This window comes from Phodopus roborovskii, unplaced genomic scaffold (genome assembly GCF_943737965.1).
Source record: "Phodopus roborovskii unplaced genomic scaffold, PHOROB, whole genome shotgun sequence".
NCBI classification, from domain to species: Eukaryota; Metazoa; Chordata; class Mammalia; order Rodentia; family Cricetidae; genus Phodopus; species Phodopus roborovskii.
The window spans coordinates 7,692,737-7,720,619 of record NW_026126482.1 but is presented as its reverse complement, the minus strand read 5'-3'; the positions used below and the strand labels follow the sequence as shown (position 1 = coordinate 7,720,619).

Sequence of the window (27,883 nt, the reverse complement as noted above, 5' to 3'; positions counted from 1 at the left end):
GGTAGCTGGGGGCAGTGATTATCCCCTTGAAACCTGGGTGTTCATGCTCAAAGGGCGGGATCGGACACTGAGTGGGTGTCTGGAGTGCATGTCCTTTCCCATCCTGAGCCATGGTGGATATGAGTCCTAAGCATCACTTGTGGATGTCTAGAACTACAGGGAGTAGTGCTCTCTTCTCACTGGGGATTGGTGGCACAGCTTAAATGAGCTGTGGGGGCCATCCATGCCATTATTTGGGGGCAATGTGCTTGATACCAACTTTTGAAACGCCTGAACCAACTGTGACCAAAGCTAGTTTAGTTTTGAGTTCACTGGTTTTATGAGCCCTTTTCCTGTGAGTTAAGCTTATCCTAGATCTTAAATGTCCCCCATTGATGTGGTGAGAGGTACTTTTGCAAAATCACCCTTAATGCCATAGAGAAGTTGAAGTAGAAACAGTAGAAAAGCCAGTACAGCCTGGGTCAAGCTTAAGATGGCCCACTCTATAGAATACTTGTGCCCTGGGGGTAGGTCTGTATTGCTTCTCACTAGGCATGCTTTAGTGTGCCGAGTGGGAGCCACACTGGGGTTCTGACTTGCACTAGCTACCGCTCCGGTACACGTTTGGATATGTACAGGTTGAGCTGTATGAGTGTCTGGGTCCGTGAACTCACCTGTTCCGCTAAGCATCCTGCGAGTATGGCCGCTTTGTAGCACGAAGCTGCCGGTGTATGCTCCCTTTGGGTAGCCTGTTGCCAGGAGCTGTGCAGAGTGTACTTTCTCTGTGCTAGGATGCCCTTGGTAGTGCGAGCTCACACCTTGGTGTGCCCTGCCTGGGTGCGGCAGGTGGGCACCCCTTCCCTCATCGCAGCAGCCTCGGCGGCGTGTATGTAGCAGGGGGTGGGGGGTGCCTCTGTCGGCTGCGCGCGCGCGCACGCCAAGCTCAGCACGCGCCCGTGCGCGCGCCCCGCGCCTCCAGCCCAGCACTCGGAGCGGCTTTCGCTGCCACTGTCTGCTCCCTCGGGCCGCCGCCTGCTCCAAGCTGGGGCTTCTGTCCGCTGGGCCGCTCGTCCCGAGGCAGGAAGACGAGTTCGAGGAGGATGCCTGGGCCCGTGAGTACCGCGACGGCTGCGGGCCGGGCGGGAACAGGACGCGGGCGGAAGATGGTCTTCGGGCTGATGACCCTCCCTGCGGGTGGCTCAGAGCCTTAGCCTGGTAACGCCACCCGGACCCCGACCGGGACAGCAGGCAGCCCCTCCCCCAGCCCACACCGGAGGGAAGGAAGGAGGGGAAGGAGCGCCAGTGAGCGAGGGAGCCCTAGCCGGGCGCGAGCCGCCACCGGTTCGCTTGGAAACCGTTGCCACAGCAACGGGGTTGCGCTCCCCAGCAACGCGACTGCGGGGTGGCGACGCCCCCTCCCCCACCACGGCCGGGGGCGCGGGCGGGGGGGGGGACAGGGACGAAGGGGGTGCACTGTGGAGAGAGCATTGCTCCTCTGGCCGGTCTGGGTGTGCCTGCCTGATCACGTCGAGGGTGGGGGTAAGGGCGAGAGGCTCTGGGCACGAGCCGGCTCCCACGTGGCTGCAGTCGTCGCAACAGGGCTCCCAGGGTGGCTGCGAACGTGGAGGCGGCCCAGGGTCTGGGCCGCCTCGGGAGGGACAGGCCTGGAGGTTGGGTCTGGGGTCTCTGTCGGATACTACCATCACTAGTACCAGCACTAGGGTGGTCTCTCGCGCCCTTGCGACATGGCCTGGTCCAAAATCCCTTTCTTCGGTGGTGATTTTTCCTTACTAGGGAAGAGGAAATAAGCTAGCCAGCCTTTCCCCTCATGGCCAGGGTATGTGTCAAATCACGGGCCTGCGGTGGGCCCCCACCTGGTGTCCTGGCCGCCATTCTCCAGGGAGGATAGAAGCAGAGCAAAGGACATTGCTGACCCGAGGAAGCCAGTCCCAGGCCAGATAGGAGCGACCCAGCTCATTGTCTGGACCACAGTGCCCCTTTCTTGTCTGTGCACAATGCCCTGACTGTGTGGGGTGACATGGAGGTTGGCCTGCAAAGAGGCCAGTGCCACATGGAGGTGCCCTACCCAAGGGAGCCCCTCGAATGGCTGCTGAGTCAGAGGAAATGACCTCTGGCTCCCCTCCCAACCTCCCTTCAGCAGGCAGTGTGCTGGGGAGAGAAACGGCCCCCTTGCAGTAGGGCCTGACTCAGCAGATGCCAGTCCTGACCACAGGCCTCGAGACCACAGCCACCATGGGGTTTTTTGTTTTGTTTTCTCTCCAGTGAAGTACTTGGTACCCAGGACCTGGGGCATTTGAGGCCTTGGCATACGATGCCCTTAAATGGGTGCTGCCTGGGAAGTCAGGCCTGAGGTCCCGAAGGCAGGGACCTGGGGAATTAGTGACAGGTTCCTTTCATTTTTTGCCTGCTCGGAGTGCTCTGCATTCACGGTCTCCTGATCTTAGAGCACTTGTGCAAGGTAAGTTTGTTATCCCTGTTTTAGACATGAAGTCTCACGGGGTTCAGGAGGTGAAGAGACTTGTCCAAGGTCAAACGACCCCTCTGCAGAAGAGCCCAGTCTCCTGCAGGCTCCTTTGCTACCACAGCCCCTCTCAGCCATGTGATCCAGGCAGGAGCTTGCCAGAGGACCATTCTTAGCCTTCCTTCATGTTCCTCCAGCGAAGAACTTACCCGTTTGAAGCCTTTGGTGCGCCTTTCCTTGTTCCCACTGAACCAGCCGGCTTCCCCCCCTCACAGTCAGGGTAGGGTGTGCTACTGGTAGGCTGCCCCCCTCCCTCCTCCATTTTCTCTCTAGCTGAGCCCAAGCCTCAGTCGGGCTGCTTTCGCCCCTTGGGAAGACCCCAGTCTCTTAAGCAGAAGTACAGGCCTCACCGTGCTGGACTCCGTGGTTAGCCAGTCCTGCTGAGGCTGGAAACCCAAATGCCTCCATAGGTCACAGGTCACAGGGCCAGTGGGAAGAGGGAGGCAGCCAGGCACCTGCTTATCAATTCGTGTCACAATCCGTTGTGGACTCTGTGTGTTTAGAGCATCGGTTTTGGAGATCAAGCATAAAAACTGGCCTTTATGCAAATGTTGGGAAGAAAATGAATATTGAAAAAAAAAAACTATTAGTCATTGGCCAACAAAACACATCCATGAGTTGTGTTAAAGTTGAAGGTCTTAACTCTTAGGCTGCATGCAATCCATGATAAAGTGGGGACGATCTCCACTGGACCGCCGACAGACACGATGCTGGGTGCTGGCCCTCAGTTGGCCACATGCAGGTGTGTACATTGGACTTAAAGTGTTCCTCACCAGTTGTCCCCCACCCCCACCTCAGGCATTATTGGAGAAGATGTTTTAAGATTTATTCACTTTATGCGTGAGTTTTGCCTGCATGTATCTCTGCACCCTGTGTGTGAGCTTGGTGTCCGTGGAAGTCAGAAGAGGATGCTCTATGTCCTGGGACTGGAGTTTCGGCTCTTTGTGGAGCACTGTGTGGATGCTGGGAACTTAACCCAGGTCCTCAGCTCTTAACTCTTCAGCCCCTAAGGCAGATCTTACCATCCCTGTCTCCAGGCAAAGAAGCCACGTGAAGTGTGAGACTAGGATGGGATCACATGGTTCAGTTAGGGCAGAAACAGGATTTGAATTCATGCCTCCCTCAGTACTTGACATGTTACCACAGGCTGCTCCGTATGAGACACAAGCATTAGCTTTCCCTATCACGTGGCTTCCTTCCTCATTTGCAAAAACAAATTATCATGTCCATGCTGAATGGGTAATGGAAACACAGGACACCACAGGAGTAAGGTTTTTCTATGAGTATGGGCTTGTTTGTTTTGGTTTTTCAAGACAGGGTTTCTCTGTGTAGCTCTGGCTATCATGGAACTTACTCTGTAGACCAAGCTGTCCTTGAACTCAGAGATCTTCCTGCCTCTGCCTCCCGAGTACTGGGATTAAAGGTGGGCTCTACCTGAGTCTGGGCTTTCAATGTCTTACCCCATTTCTCCCACACCCTGACAGGGCCAGATCTGAAAAATGAGCATATAAAGAAACCCTGGTGTCAGCAGATCCGCTTGGGCTCAGATGTCCCATTGCAGGTTCTTTGTGTCGTGGTCAGTTCACAGGCCTGGGTCAGGACCCTGAAGGCCAGGGTCCCAGCCATTACTGAGTCCTACTGGAAGTGAGGTTATGAGGTTATGGCCAGCTCCTTGCCAGGCTGACTTTGGGGGCTGCAACAAGTTCGGCTCTCAGTGGCCTCCATACATCTGGGTGGGTGTGAGAAGGAGGTGTAGAAATATCACCCATGTCCCTCTGATATGCCTTTCTTGCCAGGACAAGGCTTTCCTTTCCAATCAATTGAGTACCGCTGAAATCACAACTGCATAGGCTAGTGATACCTGCCGGGATAGGGGACAGCTGCTGTCCCCTACCCACCCCACTACACTGCCACTCCTCCCGTGCGTCTCCTCAAGCCTAGGGTTCCATTTTGTCACGCAGAGTCCCTGTGACCCGACCACTCTCCACTCCGTGCCTCTGTATTGTTTTTCCTTTTATCCATAGATGACTGGAGTTTTGATTTAGTTATAGCCCACTCCAAGGCCAGGTATAGTGGTGCACACCTTTAATACCAGTACTTGGGAGGCAGAGGCAGGAGGATCCCTTTGAGTTCAAGGCCACTCTGATCTACATAGTCAGTTCCAGGACATCTGGAGCTAAATAGTGAGGTCTTATCTTGAAAAAACAAAATGCCCTACATGGGCTAAGAGCTGGGCAATAGCTGCTTCTTCGGTACCGTTTCCCAAGAATGACGTGTAAAGCTGACCCAGCTCCCGAAGGGTCCCCTCCCCTGCAGCTGAGGTGTCAAACGGGTGACGGACAGGGTATCAACAAGTGGCTCTTAGCCACCGTGTGCCAGCCGATCAAGCCTTCATTAATACTCTAGAGCATTCCGAGGTCAGTAGGCTTTTACTCAGCCCAGGGCGGCAAGGTGGCTCAGGGTAGACTCTCTGGGGAATGTTGGAGAAGGCCAAGAGGGCCTGGCAGGAACTCATTCTGGAGGCCAGGATCTAGGTCACAGGGTTTTTCTGGCTTCACATCTACTAGGAAATTGTTAGAAGTATGGACTCCGAAGCCAGGTGTGGTGGCTTTTGCCTGTAATCCCAGCTTTTGGGAAATGGAAGCAGGTGGATTGTCATGAGTTTAAGGACACAGCCTGGGCTATCGACTGAGATAGACTAGAAAACATGAACAGGACTACCCTCCCCCAGACTTACTGAACCGAGTGACAGTGGCACTAGCTTTCTGGGTCTGGACAAAGCTCCCTCTCCATGCATTTCAGACATTGTACAAGCTTCAGAGATACCAGTCTGAAACATTCACCCCAGCCCCAGAAAACTCTGCCCTTTGCAGTGGCTAGCTTAACCCTTCCCATGGTGATTCAGGAGGAAATAGGCAGCAAAGTGGAGAGGAAACACCTGGGGCTCTTGCTTCTGTCCCTTGGTGTAATCCCAGGATGGTCTAAGAGAACCCAGCAAAGCCATAAAATGCTACACAAACCAAGATGGAACCCTGGGCAACCAGCGATCTGCAAGAATAAAGCAGAAGAGGGAATACAGAAAGAGTAATATGGCAGATGCAAACTTGAGTCCATCTGGAGGGCATGGTTCCCAACAGGGAGGTGAGCAAGTGGCAGGCGTTTGCTGTCAGCTGTGGAGCCAGAAGGCTTTGGGTCTGGGGCTGCAGGTTCCTCCAGCTAGGGCCCAATCGTGCAGAGGTGGGGAAGAGCCTTGGGGCAGCAGCTTTGGAGAGTTTGGCCTGTTCAGTAGAACGTTTCAAGAAATCCAAATGACCCCCCTGATGCTTATGTACTCGACAACTGTTGTGGACTAGATAACGTACAGGAGGAAGGCTTCAGGCATGACTGGCCCTCGGTAGCCCCACGAAGAGAGCGTGTTCAGCATTAGTTGGACTGTCGTCAGACGCTGGCTCAGTGGTGTGTTCTCAGGGAAGGGATTTCTCTCTGACCCCTAGTCTGTACACAGTGCAGTCAGTGGCGGCTCCTGGTCCTTGCAGAATGGACTTGCATCAGTGACAGCAGCACACAGATTGTGGGTTTAGGCTCTGGAATCTGGCCCAATGCCCAGTCTGCTGAGCGAGATACTCTGGTGGCATAGTCTCTGTGCTTTGTTCCACATTGAGCCTCAAGCTGTCAATCTCTCTCCACCCTGTAGTACTTCCCTGAGTGAGCTACGCCGTAACAGGTGATCCAAGGCCTTGACAGGAAGGAACAGGAACACATACTTTGGCTACTAGTTAGCCACCAAGCTCTGACATGCCGAGCTGACACCAGAGCTTCCATCTGTAGCTCCCCACAGGAAAACCTTAACCCTCATCAGCTGTACAACCGAAGCGAGTCTTCCTTCTAAGCTTGTCACTCCATCAAGTGGTGGTGTGGCAAGGTGATTTTAATACTGTTACAGTTCTGCGAGGAGCCCCGTGTGGTGGCACATGCTCTTGAGCTTGAGGCTAGCTTGTCCTATGTAGTGACACCTGTCTCAAAAGCAACAGAAATGCACATGGGAAGAAGGGACAAGTTCTGATGACCTTGACAGACATTTTGAAGCTCCCTTGTATTCATACACTCAGAACCATGATGCCATGTTGTCCATGGTGGCCAGTCTTTAGGGCTCAAGCCACCCCCACCCCTTGATAGACACTTCCAATTTAGAAAGCACCTTTACCTCCAACCACAGAAATCCTTTTCTGACCAAGGACTGTTTCTGCCCTTTTGGCCAAAACTGTTTCCTCAGAACATTCCTATTCCTGGGGGCTCAAGGAAAGGAGAATAACAGATTTAATTAACTCCCAGTGACTGGCAGCATCGTGTTTTTATCTGGGCTGCGTCACCATGGCAGCCTCATGGTGGGGTTGTCGAGGGGGCGGGCAGAGCTGTTGTTCCCACCCTGCTCTGGAACGCAGGCCCAGGAGGATAGGCCTGGCATGGGTACCAAGGGACACATGGCTGAAGGCAGCCAGAGAGTCAGACAGGAGCCATCTGGGGGAAGATGGAGTGGCCAAGGCCTGGCGCCCTTTCAGCTGGGATCGTAAGGGGATGGCAACCAAAGCTGAGTGAGTGGTACTGTGCCAAGGGCAGGCAGCCCTTTGGAGTTTTCCACAAGCTCAGGCCAGGGCTTTGCTGCTAGGCCTAGGTTCGAATTAGCGCTGCCATCTGTGCAGTTAACTGCTCTTCCAATTCTCAGCTGTGCATCAGGAATACTTCATTATCCAGTGGGTTGTGTTAGAGCTCCTGGTAGAAGGCATTCAAAAGGGGCCGTGAGGAAGGATGGTAACCCGTCTGTTGCTTGATGCCCTTAACTAAGCAGTCAGGGCTCCTGCATTCTCTCCCGATGCAGAGATGTCCTCGGCCCCCTGCTGTGACAGGAGGTGGGTCCGAAAGACAAATTCTCATCTAATTTTCCACCCCTCTGCAAACAGGGAAAGGAATTGGTGGAAGGGGGGGGGGAGGCTGGAAGTAAGAGAGGTGCACCAAGCGGGGTTTGCGCATGAGTACGTGGTGAGGGAAGTCAAGTTGGGGCTGGAATGCGGCTGGCAGAGGCGCCTAGAAAGAAGGAAAGAGCGCCTGGCCCATGCCCAACACATCGCGTCGGGAGCAGACAAAGGCAGGGCCGGTGGCATGCAGTGGCAGCCGCCCGCCAGTCTCTTAAAGGCGTGGCTAATATTTGGAAGCAGCACAGGGCAGAAGCTGGGCGCCAAGCGGGCTGCTTCTGGACCTGCAATTAATGGACTGTCCTTTTCCTCACGCAAAGTAACCGCGCCTAGACTACCCTAGTGCCCTAGTGGTCACACAGCCTCGGAAACCACCTCGAGCTGGACCCTGGGGTTGCGGGCGGACTCCGCGCGCCCTCTGCTGGCCCGTCTTGGGTCGCGTCGGCACGCGGTGGCCAGGTCTCGATTCGGGGAAACCCTATCAGGGAAACCTCGGGCAGTGACGTCATCCCTCGGTGACGTCACCCGGCCCCCGGGGAGTGCGGGGGTTCCCACCGAGGAGGCATCCCCGGCCCTGCGCGGGACGCGGGTGCAGTCCGGGAGTCACCCAGGATCCCGGCGAGCCTCGCTGAGCCCTGTGTCTGCCCCGCAGGTCGCTCGCGGCCCCGGGTGAAGCAGGCCCGCGCCGGCCGGCGCCATGGAAAGGAGCGGGAACCAAAGTTGCCCCCCGCCGGCATGCGCGCCCATTGAGCCCCGCCGCAGGCAGCCCCCGGCCGCAGGTCCCCAAGTGACGCTGGCGGCACCTGGGAGCGTGGCGCGGCCCCGGGGCCACGCCGAGGAGCCCAGCGTCCAGTAAAGCTGCCGAGGACCTGCCGCTTGCGCCGCAGCCATGGTGATGTCCCAGGGCACCTACACGTTCCTCACGTGCTTCGCCGGCTTCTGGCTCATCTGGGGTCTCATCGTCCTGCTCTGCTGCTTCTGCAGCTTCCTGCGCCGCCGCCTCAAACGGCGCCAGGAGGAGCGACTGAGGGAGCAGAACCTGCGTGCTCTGGAGCTGGAGCCCCTCGAGCTTGAGGGCAGCCTGGCTGGAAGTCCTCCGGGCCTGGCGCCGCCACCACCACCGCACCGCAGCCGTCTGGAGGCGCCTGTGCACGCGCACTCGCACGTGCACGTACACCCGCTGCTGCACCACGGGCCCGCGCAGCCGCACGCGCACCCGCACCCACACCATCACGCACTGCCGCACCCACCGCCACCGCACCTCTCCGTGCCGCCTCGGCCCTGGAGCTACCCGCGCCAAGGTAAGGCTGCGCTGAGGCGGGCGAGCGCTCCCTGCCGACGCATCGGGAGAAGCGGGCTGGGGTGGTGGTGGCGGGGCGAGGCTTCTGCGGGAGGCCGGGGCCGGAGGCTTCATCTTCACAGCCCGCTCGCTTCCCGTTCCGCAGCGGAATCGGACATGTCTAAGCCGCCGTGCTACGAGGAGGCGGTGCTGATGGCCGAACCGCCGCCGCCCTACAGCGAGGTGCTCACGGACACTCGCGGCCTCTACCGCAAGATCGTCACGCCCTTTCTGAGCCGCCGCGACAGCGCGGAGAAGCAGGAGCAGCCGCCTCCCAGTTACAAGCCTCTATTCCTGGACCGGGGCTATACTTCGGCGCTGCATCTTCCCAGCGCCCCGCGGCCCGCCGCCCCCTGCCCCACCCTCTGTCTGCAGGCTGACCGCAGCCGCCGGGTCTTCCCCAGCTGGACCGACTCAGAGCTCAGCAGCCGCGAGCCCCTGGAGCACGGAGCTTGGCGCCTGCCAGTCTCCATCCCCTTGTTCGGGAGGACTACAGCCGTATAGAGGGGCGCCCGGCGTCCCGGGCCCCACGGGCGAACTCCTAGCCTGACTGCGGGGCTTTTTAAATGCTTCCCTTGGACTGCAGGGACGGGTGGGGGGAGGGTGGGATTTCTTACCCCGTTTGTTACATTTTGAGGATAATAAAGGTGTGTGATCTGCTTTGGTACAAGCGGAGGGGAACACCAGCTGCTTTAAGCCGAAGGTGCTAGAGACCAGGCACGTTGAACCTTAGGGAAGGAGCCTGACTGCTGGCCTGCTGGGGCGCGTATGTGTACAGAGATGAGTCGTCCACAGGATAACAAGTGCGCCCCCTGTAGCCTCGGAGGTGACAGGAATTGGGGAGCGGGTCTTGAGGGCCGGCGCCCACGCCAGATCAACCCCTGGAGGCCCAGAGCAGCAGGCCCGAAGGGATCTGGATTTCTTTATTAACAGACATGAGCATGACCCATTACATAAAGTTGTGCTTTAAAAAAAAAAAAAAAAAAAGGAAAACGGGGGAAGTTCATGTGAAAAAGAACCCAAGCAGAGGCGACGGAACGGGAGGGGGCACCCAAACCCCTGGGTCCCATCTATAAGCCCTGACTCTTGAGTCACGCCTAGGACCTCCAGCCTGGGACCTGCCCGGCAGGAGAGGGCGGGAAGCCAAGGGCCCCAGGTGGGCCTGATAATTCCTTTCGACCAAGCAGCGAGGGTGAAGAGAAGGGGAAGGGTCCCAGGGAGCCAGAGCCCACGAGCCATTTATTGCCATGGTTTAAAATTCGTGCAAAATATCTGAAGCCCTGGATAGAGAATACAAAGTGATATTTTTTCCAAGAAACATAAAACTAGGAAAAGTGATGGGGGGAACATTTTCCCACCAGAACCCCCAACTCCCACCAGGTCCCAAGCAGGGTGAGGCCTCCACCCTGGTCGGCCGAGCGGAGAGACTAAGCTACAGTCTGGTCTGGGCAGGAAGGGGGTGGAATCTGCAACACCATCTCAACTACCAACGGGAGGAAAACCAGTCAACTGTACAAGTCTATCAACTTTTAAAAAAAGAAAAAAGAGAGAGAAAAGCTGTAAAAGTCAGGCCCTGTGGGTAGGGAAGCAGACAGATCCCCGGCCAGAGCCGGAGTCCAGAGTGGGTGCCAGGCGGGGCCGCCGCTAATCAGGCGCTGCAAGCCGTCTGGCCAGAGGCTACCGCAGGTGGGCAGCCTTGGCGAAGGCAGCCAGGGGGCAGTTGCCACTACTAATCACCACCCTCGAAGCCCTCTTCCTCTTCCGGTACTGGGTCTGCGTCCCAGCAGGTGATGTCGATCTCTAGGATATATTAGGAGGAGAGGAGAAGGCTGGGCACATCTATCAAATGTCCCCCAACCTCTAAGAGCTGTGCCAGCTGTGTCCAGTGACACTGCTAGCCCTCAAATCCCATTCTGTCACCAGATTTCCCATCATTCATCCAGACAAGTACTACCTGGAGGCTTGTTGTAGAATACAGGAGGTGGAGCCTTTGCACACGGCTCTTCTGATTGGGCGAACTCTTCCTCCTGTGATTGACTGAAGTAGCCCTCGCTGGCCTGCTGGGTTTAAAAAGAAAAGTTAGGGAGCACAGGTCACTAGGCCCACCAGCCAGGGCTACAGCTGATCTATCAGGCATTAGTCTGTTTCCCTGGCAACCAAGGATTCCAAGAGGGGTTGCTGGGGAAACACAGATGCCTGCCTGCCAGGGAACAAATGCAGACAGGGGAAGGGGAATGGAACAGAGCTGCTTCTCAGTATGATCTACAAGCCGTCAGCCCTCCCCCTTAGCCCTGACTGCTGTTGCTCCCGCCAGGCCAGCCCCACCTGGGTCCCCTCCTTTTGAGTGGTCTCTCCATTGGTCAGCAGGTGAGGTTCTGGCTCCAGCTCCTGCTCCAGGACCTGGTCTACCTCCTCTAGAGCTGAGGGCATACTTAAGACCTGGGAGGCAGCCAGCGGCTCCCCGTCGGCTTCCTCCTCTGGGTCACAGAAGGTGGCTGGAGGTTCTGGCAGCTCATCAAAATTAAGGAGGTTGGCACAGCCTTTGCCCGCTGGAGGCAGCGGCTCCTGAGCCGCCTCATTCAGCAGCGGTACCTCTGCCGGGGCGGCCTCAGCACCTGAGGGTGGTGTGGGCACCCTGGGCTCAGCCTGAGGTGCTGAGGCCTCTTCCCCATTGCCAGGCCATAGATCAATGAGGCTGGCAGGGGTGACATTGTTGGCAATGGTGGTGGCAGCAGTGGCAGCGGCGGCCTCAATGGTGTCGCCAGCTGCTGAGGTGACAGAGGCAGCGGGTTCTGCAGGGGCAGCCGAGGCAGCCTGCGCTGGGGATTCTGCACACACTAAGTCCTCCACGGGGCTGCTTGGCACCAGGGGAGGGTCCTGTGCCTGAGGGGGCCCCTCCGCACAGCCGGCCCAGGCCCGAGGGGTCGCTGCTGCTTTGCCCTCCGTGCTGTTGTCTTCACCATCCAGTCTGGAGGTTGACTCCTGGGTCTCTGTCACAGGACGCATGAGGGATACAACGCGGTCAGCACCCATGCGGGAAAGACAGATGCCCTGGGCCAATCGGCAGTGCCCTGCCCAGCCACAGAAGAGGAAGGGAGTCAGGGACTTGGGAGGGAGCAGCGCTCTCGGCACCGGCTGCACCTAGCTCTCCTTGCACCAGCTGGTTTAAAGCCACCGGGCAGCCCAGGGAGGGAGGCCACATGGTCATTTCAGTGGGGAGCCAGCGAGGGTTAGAGAAGGCTGGGCTGACAGCAACACCAGACCTCGCCTCTGCTACAGCCACTTCCTGAGTGTGGTGCTGGGGATGAGTGGTCCAGTTCCCTTTGAACTATGTTACTGTGGCAACCAGAGACTGATGCAAGGATACAGGTGGAACCCTTCTCTCACCTTGAGCTGGCGGGAGTGGCGGGGGTGGGGGTGGAGGCTGTGAGGATGTGACCTCATCCAGGGCCCTCTCAATCTGCTCAGTGACAGGAGTGGAGGCTGCGCTGGAATCAGATGGGCTCCGGGTGGGAATAGGAGTAGGCGCCATCCTCCGGTGGCTGTCCAGGTGGCTGCCTGTGGAACAGATGCCCAGGCTAGTCAGTGAGGGCCGGGGAGCCAGGTGGAATCAGGACTATCCACCTTGTCTTGAGTATGGGTGGGGGCGATGAGCTCCCCAGGCCCCTCAGGGGCCAGATTACTGCTCCAGACCCTGTAAATCAGGCCCCTGGGGGCCAGTGCCCTGCAGGGCCAGGGACAAGTGGCAGGTAGTACCTGCTCTGGGGACAAACACCAGCAGTCAGCAGTCAGGCTGGGGGAGAAAGGGCGAGGGGGCTGCTGGGAAGCGGGGCCCTCCTTACCCCACCCTGCCGAGGCCTGGGGCTGCTACCTACATGGGAGGGAGGAAGAGAGGTTTGGGGTGCGGTGACAGGTGATATAGGGTAAGGGAGTCCGTGGAGGGGAAGAGGAGGAGGAGGAGGAGGAGGAAGGCCCACTGTCCGATGCCTTTATGAAAGGGCAGTACGGACGACCTGCCAAGAGAGACAGACAGAGAAAGAGACAGAGGACAAGAGAGGGTCAGTCTCCCCCACCCCCGCCCAAGGCCTCACCCAGCCCCAGGGCCAGCCCTACATGTCCAAGCCACCATCATTCAGCCAAGCTGGGCCATAGCCTCAAGCGATCTGATGCCCCGCCCCCCCCCCCAGCCAGCACAAGACACACACATGGGCACACACAGCCAGGCTGAGTAGCAGCACAAATGAGTGTAGTCCGCCATGCTCCTGGGGCCACAGCACATGACCAAGCACACAGTAGTAGATGCAATTACTCAGACCAGCAGACAAGAAACAGAAGGGCGCTTCGAGGGGAGGCAGAGGCTACACAAGGAGAAGCCAAACAGGATCCGAGAAGACAGCTGCTCCAGGATGCTCAAACTAAAGGCCAGGGCAAGACCCCACCCTACCCATGCATCCAAGCCTTCAGGCCAGACCTAGTTCAGCCCACATGGAAGCCCCCAACACCAGCCCTGTGTCTGCCCCTGCACCAAAGCTGCCCAACTGGGCCTCAGTACTATCCATTGCTCAGCCAACGGCCAACACGGACACTGCCCGCAACCCAGCCCCGTGGGTGCCACCACCTGCAAAGCCGTGGGCAGAAGCACACCGAAGGGGTCTTGCCTTCTCCAAGGAGTCCTTGGGCAAGGCTTCTTTTCCAAGAAGTTGTCCCACAGGGAATTAGGGCCACAGTCTGAGGAATATGGTTGGGGCAAGGACAGGGCCAAGAACTACCTGGTCGGTGGTTGAAAGGTGAGGGCGCATCACAGCTGCCAGCAGAGGCCGACGCAACTCGTTCCTGCTGCCTGAAGAACTCCCGTGGGTTATCAGGCCGCTGGGCAATGATGGCCGCAGCCTCCTGAGGGCACAAGGACAACGTGAACGAGCTGGGCATGGCTAGCTGGCTGAGCCAGCCCTTGTCCATCTTACTCGCCATCCCCCGCACTCACCTCCACTTCAGATTCTGACTTCTTCATCTGGGACTCTTCCTCTTCCTCTCGCTGGTCACCCTGGAAACCAAAGGGGCGATGTCCTGAGAATCTCTTCTACAACCCCAGCAGCATCTTGAAGGTACCCAGTTATGCAGCCTTCTCTTTTCCTTCAGCCACCTCATTCCCAGACTGGCCAGGCCTTGGGGACCTACCTCATTCATTCCACATCTAACCAGACGCCCAGGGCCATCTGGGGTACTCCCTGTCTTCTAGGTAACTTAGGCCACAGCACACTGGCTGAATGTGGCCTATGCATTGGATATTGTTCTGATGCTGTATTTTAAAGCCATTTTAAAAAATGTTTATGTGTGCCGGTGCTTTGCGTGCATGTATAGCTGGTCACCATGTGTGTGCAGTGTCCTCAGAGGCCAGAAGAAGGCATCACATCCCTAGAACTGGAGCCAAGATGACTCCCAAAATGTGAGTACTGAGAACTGAACCCCGGTTCTCTACAGGAGAAGCCAGTGCTGCTCATTGCTGAGCCATCTCTTCAGCCCCAGATAGCAGGTCTTTACACCCATGCCGCCAGGCTCAGACCTTCAATCACAGCACTCAGGACACAGAGGTAGGTAGATCTGAGTTCAAGGCCAACCTGCTCTACAGATCGAGTTCCAGGACAGTCACGGATACACCGAGAAACCCTATCTCAAAAAAAAAAATAAAATAAAAACAAGTTCAGTTTCATATTGACTGAAATTACATTCTGGTTTCTTATTTTGTCACACTAGGGATTGTACCCAGGTCTTCACAGAAGGCAAGCAGGTGCTTTACCAGTGACTATACCCATAGCTCTTTATGTTTTTATTTTAAAACAGGGTCTTATTAAACAGTTAGGCTGACCTTGAACTTACGATTCTCCTGCCTCTGTCTCACCTGGCTTTTTTTTTTTTTAAGATGGGATCTCTCACAGGCCCTGAGTAGTATCCAGTTTGTATTCTCTATCTCTGTTTTCTGTGTGTCCACTCCCCCATTACCACCACCAACACACACACAACACATCTGGGGCCTTGTAAACACTGAGCTGCGTACTCAGGCCCCTAGCTTTTCAACACCATGGTAGCCAGATACAAACGCTGCCTCGCCCCGGAAGTGTGCCACTCTCTAATTCCCATTTCATGACTTATGCTTTAAGACTGAAACTGAGGACTATAGGTAAGCAGTCCCCTTGCTTGGCTACATTCCCCCCTCCATCTGATCCAATCTTCATTATGCTTCCAACCCAACCCCTCCTTCTATCCCAGCTCCAACTCGCCCACATACTCTGCCAGTCGTGGACATAATGTCCTCTGCATGCTACAGTCACAGTGCCTAGAATAGTCATACTATTTCCCAATTGCATGCTTTGGCATGAAAGATCTGTCCATCCCTCCCAAATGCCTAACCCACCATCACCCTTCGTTTAGCCTCTGCAGTTGAAGGCCTCTGCTCAGACACTACCTCAGAGGAAGGCTCACTCTGGTCATTTCCTTCTCTGGGTCCCAACAGGGAGTTCCCAGCAGACACCTCAGATGGCATCGTGTTCCCTGTTTCTAGAGTCACTTCTCTCATCCTCTGTGAGCAACACAGGATGAAGCCCCAGTCTTTCTGAGTGGCCAGCACAATGTCGGTCTGTGTCACTAATCCAAAGTGTCTTACTTCACCTCCCGCTATCCATGGGGCAAACTGGGCAGAGAAGGGGCTACTAGGCAAGGGGAAAAAAGGTAGGTGAAGAACAGAACTTTTGTCTTTTGAAATAGGGTCTTACTTTGTAGTACTGGCTGGCCATGACGTAGACCAAAGTCACAGAGGTATGTCTGCGTCTGCTTTCCCAGTGTTGGGATTACAGGCTCGAACCACTACTCCTGGCTCAGACCCTCTTTGGTTCTGAGCATATAACTTAAAAGTTGCCCAGTGTAGTTTCACCAGGTTCCTTTACTTTGCTTCAGAGAAAGGAGCAGAGAGAGGCTGGATAGCTCAGTGGGTAAAGCATGACGGCCTAAGTTTGGGTGCTTAGCAGACACACATAAGCCCACAGAGCAGCACATGCCTAGAATGCCAGCACTGGAGGTGCAGAGGTGGACCTCTTGGGCCAGACATTCTAGCCAGCATGGTGGGCGCCAGGTTCAGAAAGAGAGCCTGTTTCAAAAAACAAGGTGGGTAGCAATAGAGGAAGACAGAGGTTAACTTCTGGCCTCTACAAATGCATGCATGGGTAAATGCACTGTCCACACCAGATAGATAGACACACACACACACACAGAGGCACACGCGCGCACACGCGCACACACACTGAGGAATACAGCAGTTAATCACTGTGGACAGTGTGACCTCTGAACTAAGCGCTGTTGGTAGGAGAGAGAGCAAGAATCCAGCAATGTGGGTCAAGAGCACAGTTGTGCCTAAGCACTTTGACACACGAGAACTTCCTAGAACCCAAGGCAAAGCGGGAACCAAGGGGCTGGAGAAATGGCTCCTTGCTTAAGAGTACTTGCTGCTCTTATAGGGACCCAGATCTGGTTCCCAGCACCCACATGGCATCTCTCAACCATCTGCAACTCCAGTTCCAGGGGATCCATTGTCTTCAGAGCCCTGCAGGCACACGGCAGGTACACAGGCATACACGCAGGCACTACACTCACATAGAGTAGGGTAAATAAATCTAGACAAATAAACTTATTACAGGGAAGAAAGCAGCACAGCCCCCAAGGATCTCTGAGTTAAGGAAACACTACAGGGCGGTAAATTCCAATTTCACAGGGGACCTTCTTTAAAGGACCTGAAACCAAAAGGCCACCAAACCACTGGTTACAGTTCGCTGCAGTTACTTTCCCTTGAGGTAAGGAAGTGGGGGCAGGGATGGAGGACAAGATAACAGCAAGAGCTCTGCAGCCTCTTGGGACGTTGACAACGGCAGAGGGATGCCTAGTTCAGAAGTCAGCACACTAGTACGCTTTTGTGCGTGCACGCACACCTTTGAAATTTCTATAAAATGAAGCTTTTGCAAAAGACCGTGCTGTGAATGGGCAAATGTAATACAGATCAGGACGGCAGGAAGGAAGGGGGGGGGCTGCGTATGAGTAGTCCACAAGAGCACTGGCCTGCATTCATTCCGAGCCACTGTCAATATGCAACCTAATTCTCAAGCCCCCCCCCCCCCCGCCAAGTACAGAACCCACGACTAATACACCCATGTCCCCAGGCCCCCAAGGGGGAAGGGGGCCAGGTCAGTGAGGGGCTAGGTCACGGTGGATTTTCTCTTCTATAAGGCCTGTGCCATCCCTACCCCCACACACAAACACCAGGTTCCCCCGTGACAGGTGCTAACACGCTCACGATACTGATGTCCATGCATGCTCCAGAATACCCAGTACTAGTACTGTTGCAGGGTCCCAGACGTCTCTAGAGGACCCCAGCACACTTGGACCATCGTCACCTCCTGGCCAGGCATGAGGGCCCTGGAAAATAACTTACAAAGATAGACTGTTCCTTTAGTCTCCTCTTGGCCTCCTCAGCTTCCAGAGTCTGCTGTTTCCTCCTAGAATGAGAAGCACAATCACACCCTTCTCGGTGGCTGGGGCGGGCAGCCGCCTGCGTCGGGGCGGTGGCTGGGGGCGGGCAGCCGCCTGCGTCCGGGCAGACCCCACCTGTGCTCCTCGATCTGCTGCTCCCGCTCTCGGTAGCGCCGCTCCCTCTCCTCCTGTTCCTGCCGCTCCTGCTCCATTCGCTCCTGCTCAAACCTGAGCCTGGCGTCCAAGGCCTTCTTCCGCTCCTCCTCCTTCCTCAGCTCCTCCTCCTTCTGCACCCCACACCCAGAAGTACAAGCCCTGAGCCCAGGCCAGCCTCCGTCCCGTCCCTCCGTGCTGCCCCTACCCATGCTGGGAACTGGGGGCATGAGCCCTGCCTTGCAGGAGACCAGAAAGGTTTGCTCTTTCTGCTGAGAGAGGTCAGAGCTACCCTGAAGGCTCAGGTAGGGATGCGTGGGCCTGAAGGCTTCGGGTCAGCATTGCATACCTTCGCCTGCTCCCAAAACTGCTCACGGTTAATCCGTTTCATTTCCACGGCTGCGTCTGTCTTCTGGTAGGTAGTGCCCTGCAGAGTCAAGCGCCCTGACATGAGCACAAGCAGGCTGGGCGGTTTAGTACTCACACGTGCAGAGTAAATAAAGGCTAAGAGAGACTGCAGCAGCCCGACTCAGGGGCCATGCCACAAGGGAGACGCCTTGTTGGGGAAGATTATTTTAAAGTGCATTACTTTTGTTACTTCTGTGTTATGCTGCATTTGTTATAACTCTGGGGCTGTGTTACTTTGCCTGTCTAAAGTACCTGATGCTTTAATAAAGAGCTGAACCCTGTCTAAAGTACCTGATGTTTTAATAAAGAGCTGAACGGTCAATAGCAAGGCAGGAGAGGACTAGGCAGGCTGGCAGGCAGAGAGGATTAAATAGGAGAAATCTGAGAGAAAGGATTGAGGGTTATGGGAAGGAGAAAGGAACAGGGAAGACTTCAAGGGCCAGCCACACAGCCACACAGCCAGACACGGAGGCAGAAGAAAACGTATATACGGGAATGGAGAAAGATAAAAGCCCCGAGGCCAAAGACAGATGAGATAATTTAAGAAAAGCTGGCCAGAAACGAGCCCAAAAGTCAAAAGCCAAAAGAGTAAAACACCACACAACAATGTCTGGGCAAGACCAGCCTGTCCCAGGGATACACTCACCACGGGCTCCGCATTCTCATCCTCTCGAAGCCGCAGTCGATGCAACACTGGGCTGGAGAGCCGTGCCAGCCCATTGGAGAGCCGCTGCCCGATGGCACCAGCATCGATGTCTTCCACACTGCTGGCGTTCACAATTACGTCTACGCCCTTTGATTAAAAAAAAAAAAAAAAAGCAGTGCTTAGGTGGCAACCCAAACTCCCATGGCCAGCCCCAGCATACAGTGACTGTCCCTGCCCCCTTGGTACCCAGTCCCTACATACCTGGAAGAATTCAGCCACCTTAGCCACGTGGCTGGCACAAGCACACTTCCGGGCATCAGGCACATCCTCACCAACCTGCAGTGAACCCAGTGAGGAGGGCTCAGCAAAGGACAGGACAAAGACAAAGACAACAGCCCGCAGCCCAGGCTGCCCTCCCAAAAACCAGTGTGGGGTTTTCCCAGCAGTGGCTGTGGTGGAATGTGACCACTTGGGGCCTTCCGTTCCCAGCTCCATCCCACAGCTGCATACCCAGTTGATGAGCACATATTTTGGCAGGGCCGCCTGGGAGTCCTTGACGCTGCAGAAGCCATACATCACTTTCTGGTTCTCGAAGTGGCCGGAAAGCTCCTGCAAACCCCCTTCTGGGGAAACCAGGAAGGTGTCAGGGCTTTCTGTCTCCTACACCCTTGACCCTACAAAGGGCCTAAAACCCCCCAGGGGATTTCCATTCTGTGAGTTCGAGGCCCAGGTCTCTGTGGAAGGAGATGAAGGGGTGGACAGGATGCTAGCTTTGCCTCTGAACCCTCCTGGGCCTGATCCGAGATGGAATTGAAAGGCTGTGTGTTCACACATCTGCATTTCTCAGTCATAACACCTCTCATTCTTACCAGGTACTAGTGCCCAGCGAGGTAAACAAGCCTTCCCTAAGGAAGTCCTCCAGCTCTAGAGAAAGCAGTGCTGAGCTGGGCCACCCTACTCGGCCCCTTCCCTAGCTGTGTGATGTTGGGCACGTTGCTTTCCCTCACTGTGCCCTTCCCAGAAGTCAAACAGGAAACTAGGCTCCCTCCCTCTATACGCTGAGGGACACAGGATGACAAGAGGAAGGACCCCATCAGACAAGTGTGGGTCTGCTGGATGGAGGCAGGAAGGTGGACGGTAGCCAGGGAGGGGGAAAAAAACAACCAGAGTAGGTGGTGGGAAGGAAGAGGAATGGCTGGAATTCTTACCTCCTGATGCTGCAAGCTTGAGGTCATCTGAGCCATCCTCGTATGTGTACAGAGCCCTGGGGAGAGGGAGGGGTGGCTCATAGAACTGTCAGGTCCTAGGCAGCCAATTTTGGGTGGAGAAGGCATGAGGGAGGAAAAGTGATTGGGGGAGGGGCAGGGCAGAGGGGGCAGGGCAGAGCAGGACAAGGAGGGGAAAAGCTTTGGTTGTCAGTTGGTTGTGACAACAAGGCCAGGCATCATTTCCGCTGAGCCGGAGACCCGGGTCAGATGGCAGTCAGGGAGTAGTGGGGGCGGGTGCAGTCTCTGCCTAGCCAGCTCAGCGTCCGGCCCGAGCCCTGGCAGCCCACAACCCAGTGGAGCGGGTGTGCGATGGAGATTCCAAGGCAACGGTTCCTTGGTTACCGTTCCCTGGCGACCATGATTCTCATCTCTCATTGGCCAGAGCCAGGAATCTACCTGGAGTGTGCCTTGGTACCCGCTGCCCCTCCCCCTGTTGGGAGGGAGGAGGAGAAGAATCTGGTGCTCAATGCTGGGCATCCCCTGGTAACCATGGCAACCCAGCAATTGGCACAGAAACCAGCCCACCAGAGCTGTAGTCTCCTCGAACACAAAGGACCCCAGGGACATCCTCAGACTCAAACTCTCCCTCTCTGAGATGGGGATGAGGTCACTGTGATCACTCCCAGACTCTAACCCTAAGATCTCCTGGTCTTCTAACCCCTAGGTTGCCTGTGCCTTAGCTGAAGTCTCCTAGGACTGCCATGTAGACTGAGGCTGGCCAGAGAGCTAAACTAACAGCTTCCTTCCCTCCTAGCCTTTTCTACTCTGTATCCATTCCCACAGCATCCATTTCGTAGAAGGCAATGTGGATATTCTCCCCACCCCCACGCCCCAGAGCCCATCCTGACACAGGCAGGGGCTGGAGACACATGGGGAAGATAAGCTCGGTCCCTGAGATTGAGGAGGGCTCAGACCCTGTCTCAACTCCATTCCCCATCTGCTAAGTCCCGAGGCTGGGGTGTGAGAAAAGGAACAAGGGAGATGGAGGAGGGGGAGGAGCACCGAGAGGACTCAGAGAAGAGGAGGAAGAGGACAGATGAGAGGCAGGAGAGAAGGGAGGGGCCAGAAAACAATGGAGGAGGGGTGGAGGAGGAAAGGGAAGAAAGGAGCAAAACAGAAGAGGGGTCTAACCCACCCCCAGAGGTTGTCAGCCCCTCCCTGCTTTTCCCCACAAAGAGACACAGGTGGGCTGTAGGTCCTGGAGCCCTTGGTGCAACTGCTGCCCCCGCCGCTGCCCTGACAGCTGCTTCCCAGCACAGCTGTCCCAACACCTGTCAGGCTGCCCTAACCCATGGCCAGGAACAAAGAGCCCTCAAAGAAACAGCGGGTAACCCTCTCGGTTCTCAGACGCAGCATGCGGACAGCACCAAGAACCCTGGCTTCTCCCAAGACATCACACCTCTCTGGGATAGGCTGCTGTCTGAGTTTCAGGGCTCTTCAAGGCCATTCCCTCCTGCCCATCCACCTCCAAGCAGCCCCTCCTCCCCCCTGGGGCCACATCCCTCCTCCAGCCTTCCATCGCTCAGCTCTGCTCGCCCCTCTTTTCAAAAATGACGGTTGCACTCATACCCACACCAGGGCCACACTGGCTCCCGCGTTCAGTTCTGAAAACTACGTTCTAGCCTAGAGCTGCCTTGTGCTTTTCCATACACGGAGACCACTCAGGACTACTCTGCCAGCTCCATGGGCAGCCTCAGCCTGAGCTTCACGCCCCAAAGCACCAACAGAGGCATCTGCTCTAGCCCCAGGCCCCGCTGGACAGTGTTTCTCTACCACACCACAAACACCTGGTGGCTGGCTGGTGAGAGCTGGGAAGCAAACAGGGAAAAGTAGATGGTGACAAGGGGGCTTAGATATATTCCCCTCAGCAGCACCAAAGCCTGGAGACAGTGACTGCCACACTGCAGAACTGACTCTGCTAACACCAACTGCTGGCTCAGTCCTGGGTCCAGCACGAAGTAGCACCGTAGGGATTTGTCATGTTGACACAGAACAAATCTCTTATCAACCATCTAAGCCACAGGAACAAGACTAGGGCAAGGTGACAGTGTGACTTCGACAGCTCCCAGGCCTGCTAGGAGTGGAGGGTTGAGGACTGCCTTACTCTGAGGGTGCTCCAACTGGAAAGGCCCCGAAGCCCCTGCGGGGCTGTGCCCAGCCTCCTCTTTTCTCAGAATGCGTGAGAAGGGAAGAGAAGGGACTTCTCACACAATGAATCATAAGGTGCTGCTGGCCTTTCCAACTGCACAGTCCACTTCCCCAGTGTTCTGCTTCCAGCACAAGGGCAGTAGCCCATTTAAGAGACCCTGCCACCTAGGGGTCAACTACCCCAAGCTCCACCACACCCACATTCAAAGTCAGCATAAAGGAGGAAGACACCAAATACACATGCCCCAACATTTGGGCCCAGGACACCCCTCCCACTGGACGATTAAGTGCAGGGTCTACACTGAAACTTGAGATCTCACACAGCTCCTGGCTGTGTGATAAGAGCTGGGAAGAATCATGTCATCTTCTATAAGATGTGATCTTCACACCTTGTTCGCAACATGCTGTCTAGACCCTTGGGAGTAAGCAAACATACATGCACTCAAGGGTGCATATGTGCATCCGTGTGTGTCCCACATACCACCCAGATGGGGCTGACGCATGCCAGGGATGCATAAGTAACTCCCTTTGGCCACATGGATGCTGCTGGTGGTTAAAAACCCAGCCCTCTGCTGAGCTGAGCTGAGCAGAGCATGGAGCAGCAGTAGAGGACTGCCAGTGTCTGCTCTTGAGGGGTTAGAGATGTGGGGTGTTGTCTGTACCCCTAAACTGGAGAAGAGGGCAGGGTTCCAGTCAGGGCCATGTCCCCCAACCAGCTCCTCCAGCAGGCCAAGCAGGCCACTTGCCCAGATGGCCTCCTATGATCTCAGCCCCTCAGGGACAGGGCTGGGACAATGTGGGAATTGCCTGCTTGGCCTGTACAGCCTCTCCTATAACTGACCTGCAAGACACAAGAACTTGTCTCCCGAGTCCATCCCTCTGGGCCTGGCTGCTGGCCAGTGCTGCAGTACCAAGGCATGGAGGCCTGGCTGTTTGGTTCCCTCCTCCAGCCCCCCATCTGGCTGCCCTCCCAGAGCGTGGCCAGCCCAACTGGGGTCCTCAGACCAGCCCCAACTCTGCCTCAGCTTTCTCAAAGAGGAGCCTACTGTCTGTCTGATGAGGTCAAGAGCCCTAAATGCAAAATGGGGGTCTGCCCCCTGAGAAGAACACTTGGGGCTGTGTTGGGAACCCCTTGGCGTGCCTGACACCCTGGGGCTTCAGCTCCCCCCAGCAGGTGGTTCACACCCTCCTCCGCCTCGGGGAGGATAACAGCCGGGGAGGGGGAGAGAAACAAGTCCATGCACACCACCCTGCACCCTGATGAGAGGCTGAAGCCCCTGGCAGCTGAGTGAAGAGGCTGGGGTCCCACAGATCTCGGCAGCATCCCTCAGCGGGGGGGGGGGGCTCCCACCACGCTTCCTCCTGGCTGGCCCCGTACACAAGCTGCTCGGTCCTTCTCCTGGGTCTCTTCCTGCCTAGCAGCCCAGTCCTAGCGGTCTCCTCCTTCAGAACGGGAGAGAAGGGCTCAGCCCTACCTCTCCTCCTCTGCGACCCGTGAGGGATAAAGGAGTCACTTCGTGGTTGCCATGTGGCCGAGAACCTCTCTCTGGCACACCCTGACCTAGATGTGGGGGGAGACCACCCTGAGAAGCCCCCGGTGGGCGGGGCACGCGGGCCCCCGGCCCTCTGCGCTCCTCCCCCGCCCTAGCTTTCCTTTGTGCTGTGGCCGGGCAGGCTGCTCTAGCTCCGCTAGCTCGGTCCCCGCCCCGTCCCCACCCGGTCCTCGCCCGCTCGAAGGTGGCGAAGGTGCCCTTGGCTGGCCCGTGCACACCTGTCCCCCGGGCCGGTGGGGGGAGGCTGGGGGAGGGGGATGGGCTCCGGCGGGCCCGGAGGACCCCGGGCGCCACCTCGGAGCTGCACATCGGCGCGGCCGGCGCGCGGCTCCCGCGCCCCCAGGGCGGCCCCCGGGCTCCCGGCTCGCGCGCCCCGCCTGGCCCGACCAGCCCCTCCCCCGGCTCGCACAAAGGCAGCCCCTGCCCGGCTCTCCCGGCCCGGGCACCATTTCGGGGCATCCCCCTCCCTCCCCGGTGGCAGAGCCTCCGAGGAACAAAGGCGCGGCGGCGGCCCGGGGACAAAGGGGCCGGGGCCGGGGCGGGGGCCGGGGCGGGGGCTCACCAGTCGGCCGCGCTTTCCTCTCGGATCACCTCCTCGTACGCCGCCAGCAGCTCCAGGCGGTGCCCACTGAAGCTGACGCCGGCCATGCTGCGGGCCGGACCGAGGCCGAACGGACAGACGCACGGACGGGCCGACCGACGCGGGAGGGAGGGGACGAGGGAGTCGCCGCGGCCGCCTCGGAGCCTCTGCAGCGCTGCGAGCGAGCGAGCGAGCCAGCGGCCGGGGGAGGGGAGCCGGCCGGCGGGGGGCGGGGGGCGCTGGCTCCGCCCGACTCACTCCCTCGACTCGCTCGGTCCTAGCGCCGCCCCGGCCCGGCCCAGGGGGAGGTCCGCCCCCCCCCAGCTTGCCCCGGGGCGCCCCCATGCCCCTTTCCCTGCTGGCCTGCACCCACTCACAGCTTCCCACTCTGCTCCCAGGGCCAGTCCCATGCACCTGTCTTGCCCTACTCCTCAACCTAGTAGCACACCCTCTTCCCCAGTTCGAAACCCACCTCCAGGCCCTACTCAGCCCAGGTTCATCCCTCTCCGCCTCCCCAGAATAATTGGTCCATTGATCTCCTTGATTCATTTCACTCCAGCTGGACCTCACCTCATTCCCAGGTCCATCCCACCCTACAATAAACCCATTCTGGTCCTTACCCTGTCCCTGCCCCAATTCAGTTCCCCATTAAGCCAAACCACGGTTGTGAATAGCCCATTTCCTCGGTAAAGACCCTTCCTAGCCCACCACCAGTACTACCAGGGCCATCCAGGGCCAGCTGCACACCCTGCCCCAGCCACAGACCCATGCTTAGCATGGCACGCCCCCGCCTATTCACCACACCCTCTACCCTGTCTGAGTGCCGCTCAGATCCCTCTCCCTAACCATAGCCCTCTCCATCCCTGCCCTATGACCTTGTCTCAGCCATTCCCATCCAACCCTAGCTCATCACCTTACCATTCCAATCATTTTCTTCCTCCTGGATGGGTATCCAGGAAATCATGTCTTCTTTCCCAAACACCATACCTCCTAAGGAACCCCAGGTAGGGTCTCCAAGGCAGAGCGCCTCCAGAGTCTCCTGGCTGAACTTTCTGGCACCTGTTATTTCCCCAAGCTCTGAGCGCAGAAGGGCCTGGGCCTCAGGGAGTTTCCTGTGGGCAAGAGGGGACACAGGAAGGGCACAGGTTCCCGTGGATGCTGGAGCCCTCCTCCACAGCTCCACAGCTCCACAACACCTTTGCCTCACCACCAAGCCTTCCAGTCCATTTCCCGGGGAGGTGCCAGAACCCAGGGCCGCCAAGCTCTACCGGGGCTAATCTGTGAAGCGGAGGTGGTTTTCAATGGGTCTCCCGCTTCTGATTTAGTCAGTCATCTAGGCCAGTAAGTATACTCACCGCAATCTTTCAAATGGGGTGAAGGGGAGGGGAGGCTTTAAAAACCCCACATTTCACAGCCCTGCCTCAGGAGCGCTGGGAGCCTAACATCCCTGGCATTTTCTCCGCTATTCACACCTATAGCGAGCCCCGGGAACGGTCAGGCCTAGGCCCTGGGCCGATGCAGGTGGAACACAATGGTGATGGCAGAGGGAAGTCGTCGTGATGACAGGAGATGGGAACCGAAAGTGGTGAGAAGCCAGAGTGAGGACAGAGCTTGAGTTTGCCTCGTCACCAGACAGGTGAAGAGCGCCCTCCCGAGGAGGGGGAGGGGAGGGGGAAAGGGAGCGGAAAGGAGGGGGAGGGGAGGGAGGGGGAGGGGAGCGGAGGAGGAGGGGGAAGGGAGGGGGAGGGGGAGGCGTGGAGGTTCAGGCACAGGACTAGGTATCGCATCTCTGGCCCCAGCCCCTTCCTGCGCCTTCCTACTTTCCCACCCTTGCTGTCTCTGAGGCTCCTGCTTAGTGCATTTCACATCCCAAAAGCAGACCGACCCACAGGCACCCGGAACCCTCCCTCCTCAGATCCCTGCCTCCCCGCCAGCCCACCAGCTGCTCCCCACCAGCCCACCAGCTGCTCCGCCAGCCCACCAGCTGGCTCTGGGCACGCCTACTTCACCTCCCATCTGTATCCTCTTTTGTTCTGCTCAGTTTTTAAAAATATTTCATTTGGCTGGGTATGATGACACATGACTTTAATGCCAGCACTGGGGAGGCAGAGACAGGCAGATCTCTGTGAGTTCCGGGCCAGCCTGGTCTACATTATATGAGGCCGAGGCGGCACACACCTTTAATCCCAGCACTTGGGAGGCACACATGTACCACAGACTCCCTGCGGAGGTCAGCAGACATCTTTCAGGAGTCTGTTCTCTCCTTCCACCACGAGTCCCGGGTTCCAAAGATGTCACTCAGGTCATCTGGCACTTGTACCTGCTGAGCATCCCCACTGGCCCTTGTTTAATTTTTGTTATTTGAGACACAGTTTATCCTGTAGCCCAAGCTGGCCTCCAACTCTGTGTAAGAGTGCCCGGATTACAGGCATGAGCCACCATACTTGGCTTCCCCTCTCAGGCCTGGTGGACATGATGGTGATTGTCATCCCAACATCAGGATAGGGAGGCAGGAGGAACGTTCTCCATTACATGGGGAGTTCAAGGGCTACAAGAGTCCCTGTTTCAAAAACAAAAGCCAAGCAGTCAGGAGTGGTGGTGGCGCACACCTTTAATCCCAGCACTTGGGAGGCAGTGGCAGGCAGATCTCTGTGTGTTCGAGGCCAGCCTGGTATACATATCAAACTCTAGTCAGCCAGACTACATAGAGAGACCCTGTCTCAAAAACAAACGAAAACCCAGAAATGAAAGTTTTAGGACTGGAGAATCAGCTGAGCCAGTGTTTGATCCTTAGCATTAATGAGGAAAAGAAAAAAAGGAAATAAAGTATAAGCTTAAGTAGTGCATAAATGCCACAGCTCCACATCCAGTTTTTCTTCTTTTCAAAGGATGGAGTGTTCCACTATTTGTAAGTCACAGAGGTCCCTCCTTATACCCCAGCCACCAAGTTTCTGGGTGTTTTTGTGGCCAAGGTCATCCTTTTCAGTTGCTCTGTTAAAGCTGTTTCCATAACTGTATTTGTGGGAGGAGGTGGCCGCTGCTCGCTGCTCAGAGACGCTGCCTCCTTGCAGCCCCCTCATGGCCCCTGCAAACACACCCAGTCTTGGTGGGTGGCTGCTTGGAGGTCCCTCCCACCAGGCTTCTTGTCTGCCACCCCTGGCATTGATCACCCTTCAAATCGCTGACATGTCGGTGTCTCCCACCCCCAGAGCTCCCCACACACACCCGGAGGCTGGTCCCATGGCTTTTGGGTCCTTGGAATGGAAAAGATGAGAAGAGACAGGATTCAGATTCAGAACCCTGCTCCTTGCTGTGTGCCTTTGGCTAAAATACTTCCTCCTCCTTTGGGAGCCTGCTGGGAGGACAAGTGGTCCTGGATGGCAACTTAGAAGATGGGAACCCCCTTCCCTTCCTCCTGGCAGCCCACCCCCCACCTTTCAGAGGTTTCGACCCTGCAGGAGCATGCGGGCTGCAGGACCTTTCAGCATCAGCATCAGCAGGCAGAGCCTTCCCTGACCTCACCCTGCCCCTTGAGATCCTACCAAGCACACCTTCAAAAGTGTCCCCTCATCATTATGACGCTAAGTGCCTCCTGGGCATCCGCCTTGGCAGCGCGCCAAGCACATTAGCTCTTCTCACAACGCCAGTGTCCTTACCCAGCTGTGGCCTGCCATTGGTGTGACCTTAGGCAGATTTGGAGTGCCGGTGTGGTGTGTGGTTTGTTTTGCTTTGTTTTGAGGCAGCAGTGTCGGTATCTCAAGTTCCCATCTCATCAGAGATTGC

The 27,883-nt window shown here is 56.8% G+C and overlaps 2 protein-coding genes across 8 annotated transcripts; one reads left to right on the top strand and one right to left on the bottom strand.

The window, feature by feature from the left end:
- Positions 1-942: 942 nt before the first annotated feature.
- On the top strand, positions 943-9,500 carry Prr7 (proline rich 7, synaptic). Of its 2 annotated transcripts, none has more exons than XM_051194219.1 (3): positions 943-1,091; positions 8,144-8,792; positions 8,937-9,500. In XM_051194219.1, the coding sequence occupies exons 2-3, from the start codon at positions 8,381-8,383 to the stop codon at positions 9,332-9,334; spliced, it is 810 nt and encodes a 269-aa protein (XP_051050176.1). In that variant the 5' UTR covers positions 943-1,091; positions 8,144-8,380; the 3' UTR covers positions 9,335-9,500. The 2 variants fall into 2 exon arrangements, with proteins under 2 accessions (XP_051050176.1, XP_051050177.1); XM_051194220.1 differs by having other exon boundaries at positions 1,060-1,194.
- A 550-nt stretch (positions 9,501-10,050) lies between these two features.
- On the bottom strand, positions 10,051-24,276 carry Dbn1 (drebrin 1). Of its 6 annotated transcripts, none has more exons than XM_051194210.1 (15): positions 24,083-24,276; positions 19,760-19,815; positions 19,062-19,174; positions 18,813-18,887; positions 18,552-18,698; positions 17,847-17,924; positions 17,480-17,631; positions 17,307-17,370; positions 13,815-13,874; positions 13,600-13,723; positions 12,706-12,843; positions 12,218-12,388; positions 11,156-11,820; positions 10,785-10,890; positions 10,051-10,630 (listed from the first exon to the last, which is right to left on the bottom strand). In XM_051194210.1, the coding sequence occupies exons 1-15, from the start codon at positions 24,166-24,168 to the stop codon at positions 10,560-10,562; spliced, it is 2,106 nt and encodes a 701-aa protein (XP_051050167.1). In that variant the 5' UTR covers positions 24,169-24,276; the 3' UTR covers positions 10,051-10,559. The 6 variants fall into 6 exon arrangements, with proteins under 6 accessions (XP_051050167.1, XP_051050168.1, XP_051050171.1 ...); XM_051194211.1 differs by having other exon boundaries at positions 10,785-10,887; XM_051194214.1 differs by having other exon boundaries at positions 19,760-19,854; positions 24,083-24,233.
- Between the last annotated feature and the right edge of the window lie 3,607 nt (positions 24,277-27,883).

What these genes read in the sequence shown, in the direction of transcription:
- Prr7 (XM_051194219.1), top strand. Translation starts at nt 8,381, where the DNA reads ATGGTGATGTCCCAGGGCACCTACACGTTCCTCACGTGCTTCGCCGGC. An exon ending in CTGGAGCTACCCGCGCCAAG is followed by an intron (nt 8,793 to 8,936) that starts GTAAGGCTGCGC and finishes CCCGTTCCGCAG; the next exon opens with CGGAATCGGACATGTCTAAG.
- Dbn1 (XM_051194210.1), bottom strand. Translation starts at nt 24,168, where the DNA reads ATGGCCGGCGTCAGCTTCAGTGGGCACCGCCTGGAGCTGCTGGCGGCG. An exon ending in AATATGTGCTCATCAACTGG is followed by an intron (nt 18,888 to 19,061) that starts GTATGCAGCTGT and finishes GGTTCACTGCAG; the next exon opens with GTTGGTGAGGATGTGCCTGA. An exon ending in CTCAAAAGGAGGGGACCCAG is followed by an intron (nt 10,891 to 11,155) that starts GTGGGGCTGGCC and finishes TTTTAAACCCAG; the next exon opens with CAGGCCAGCGAGGGCTACTT.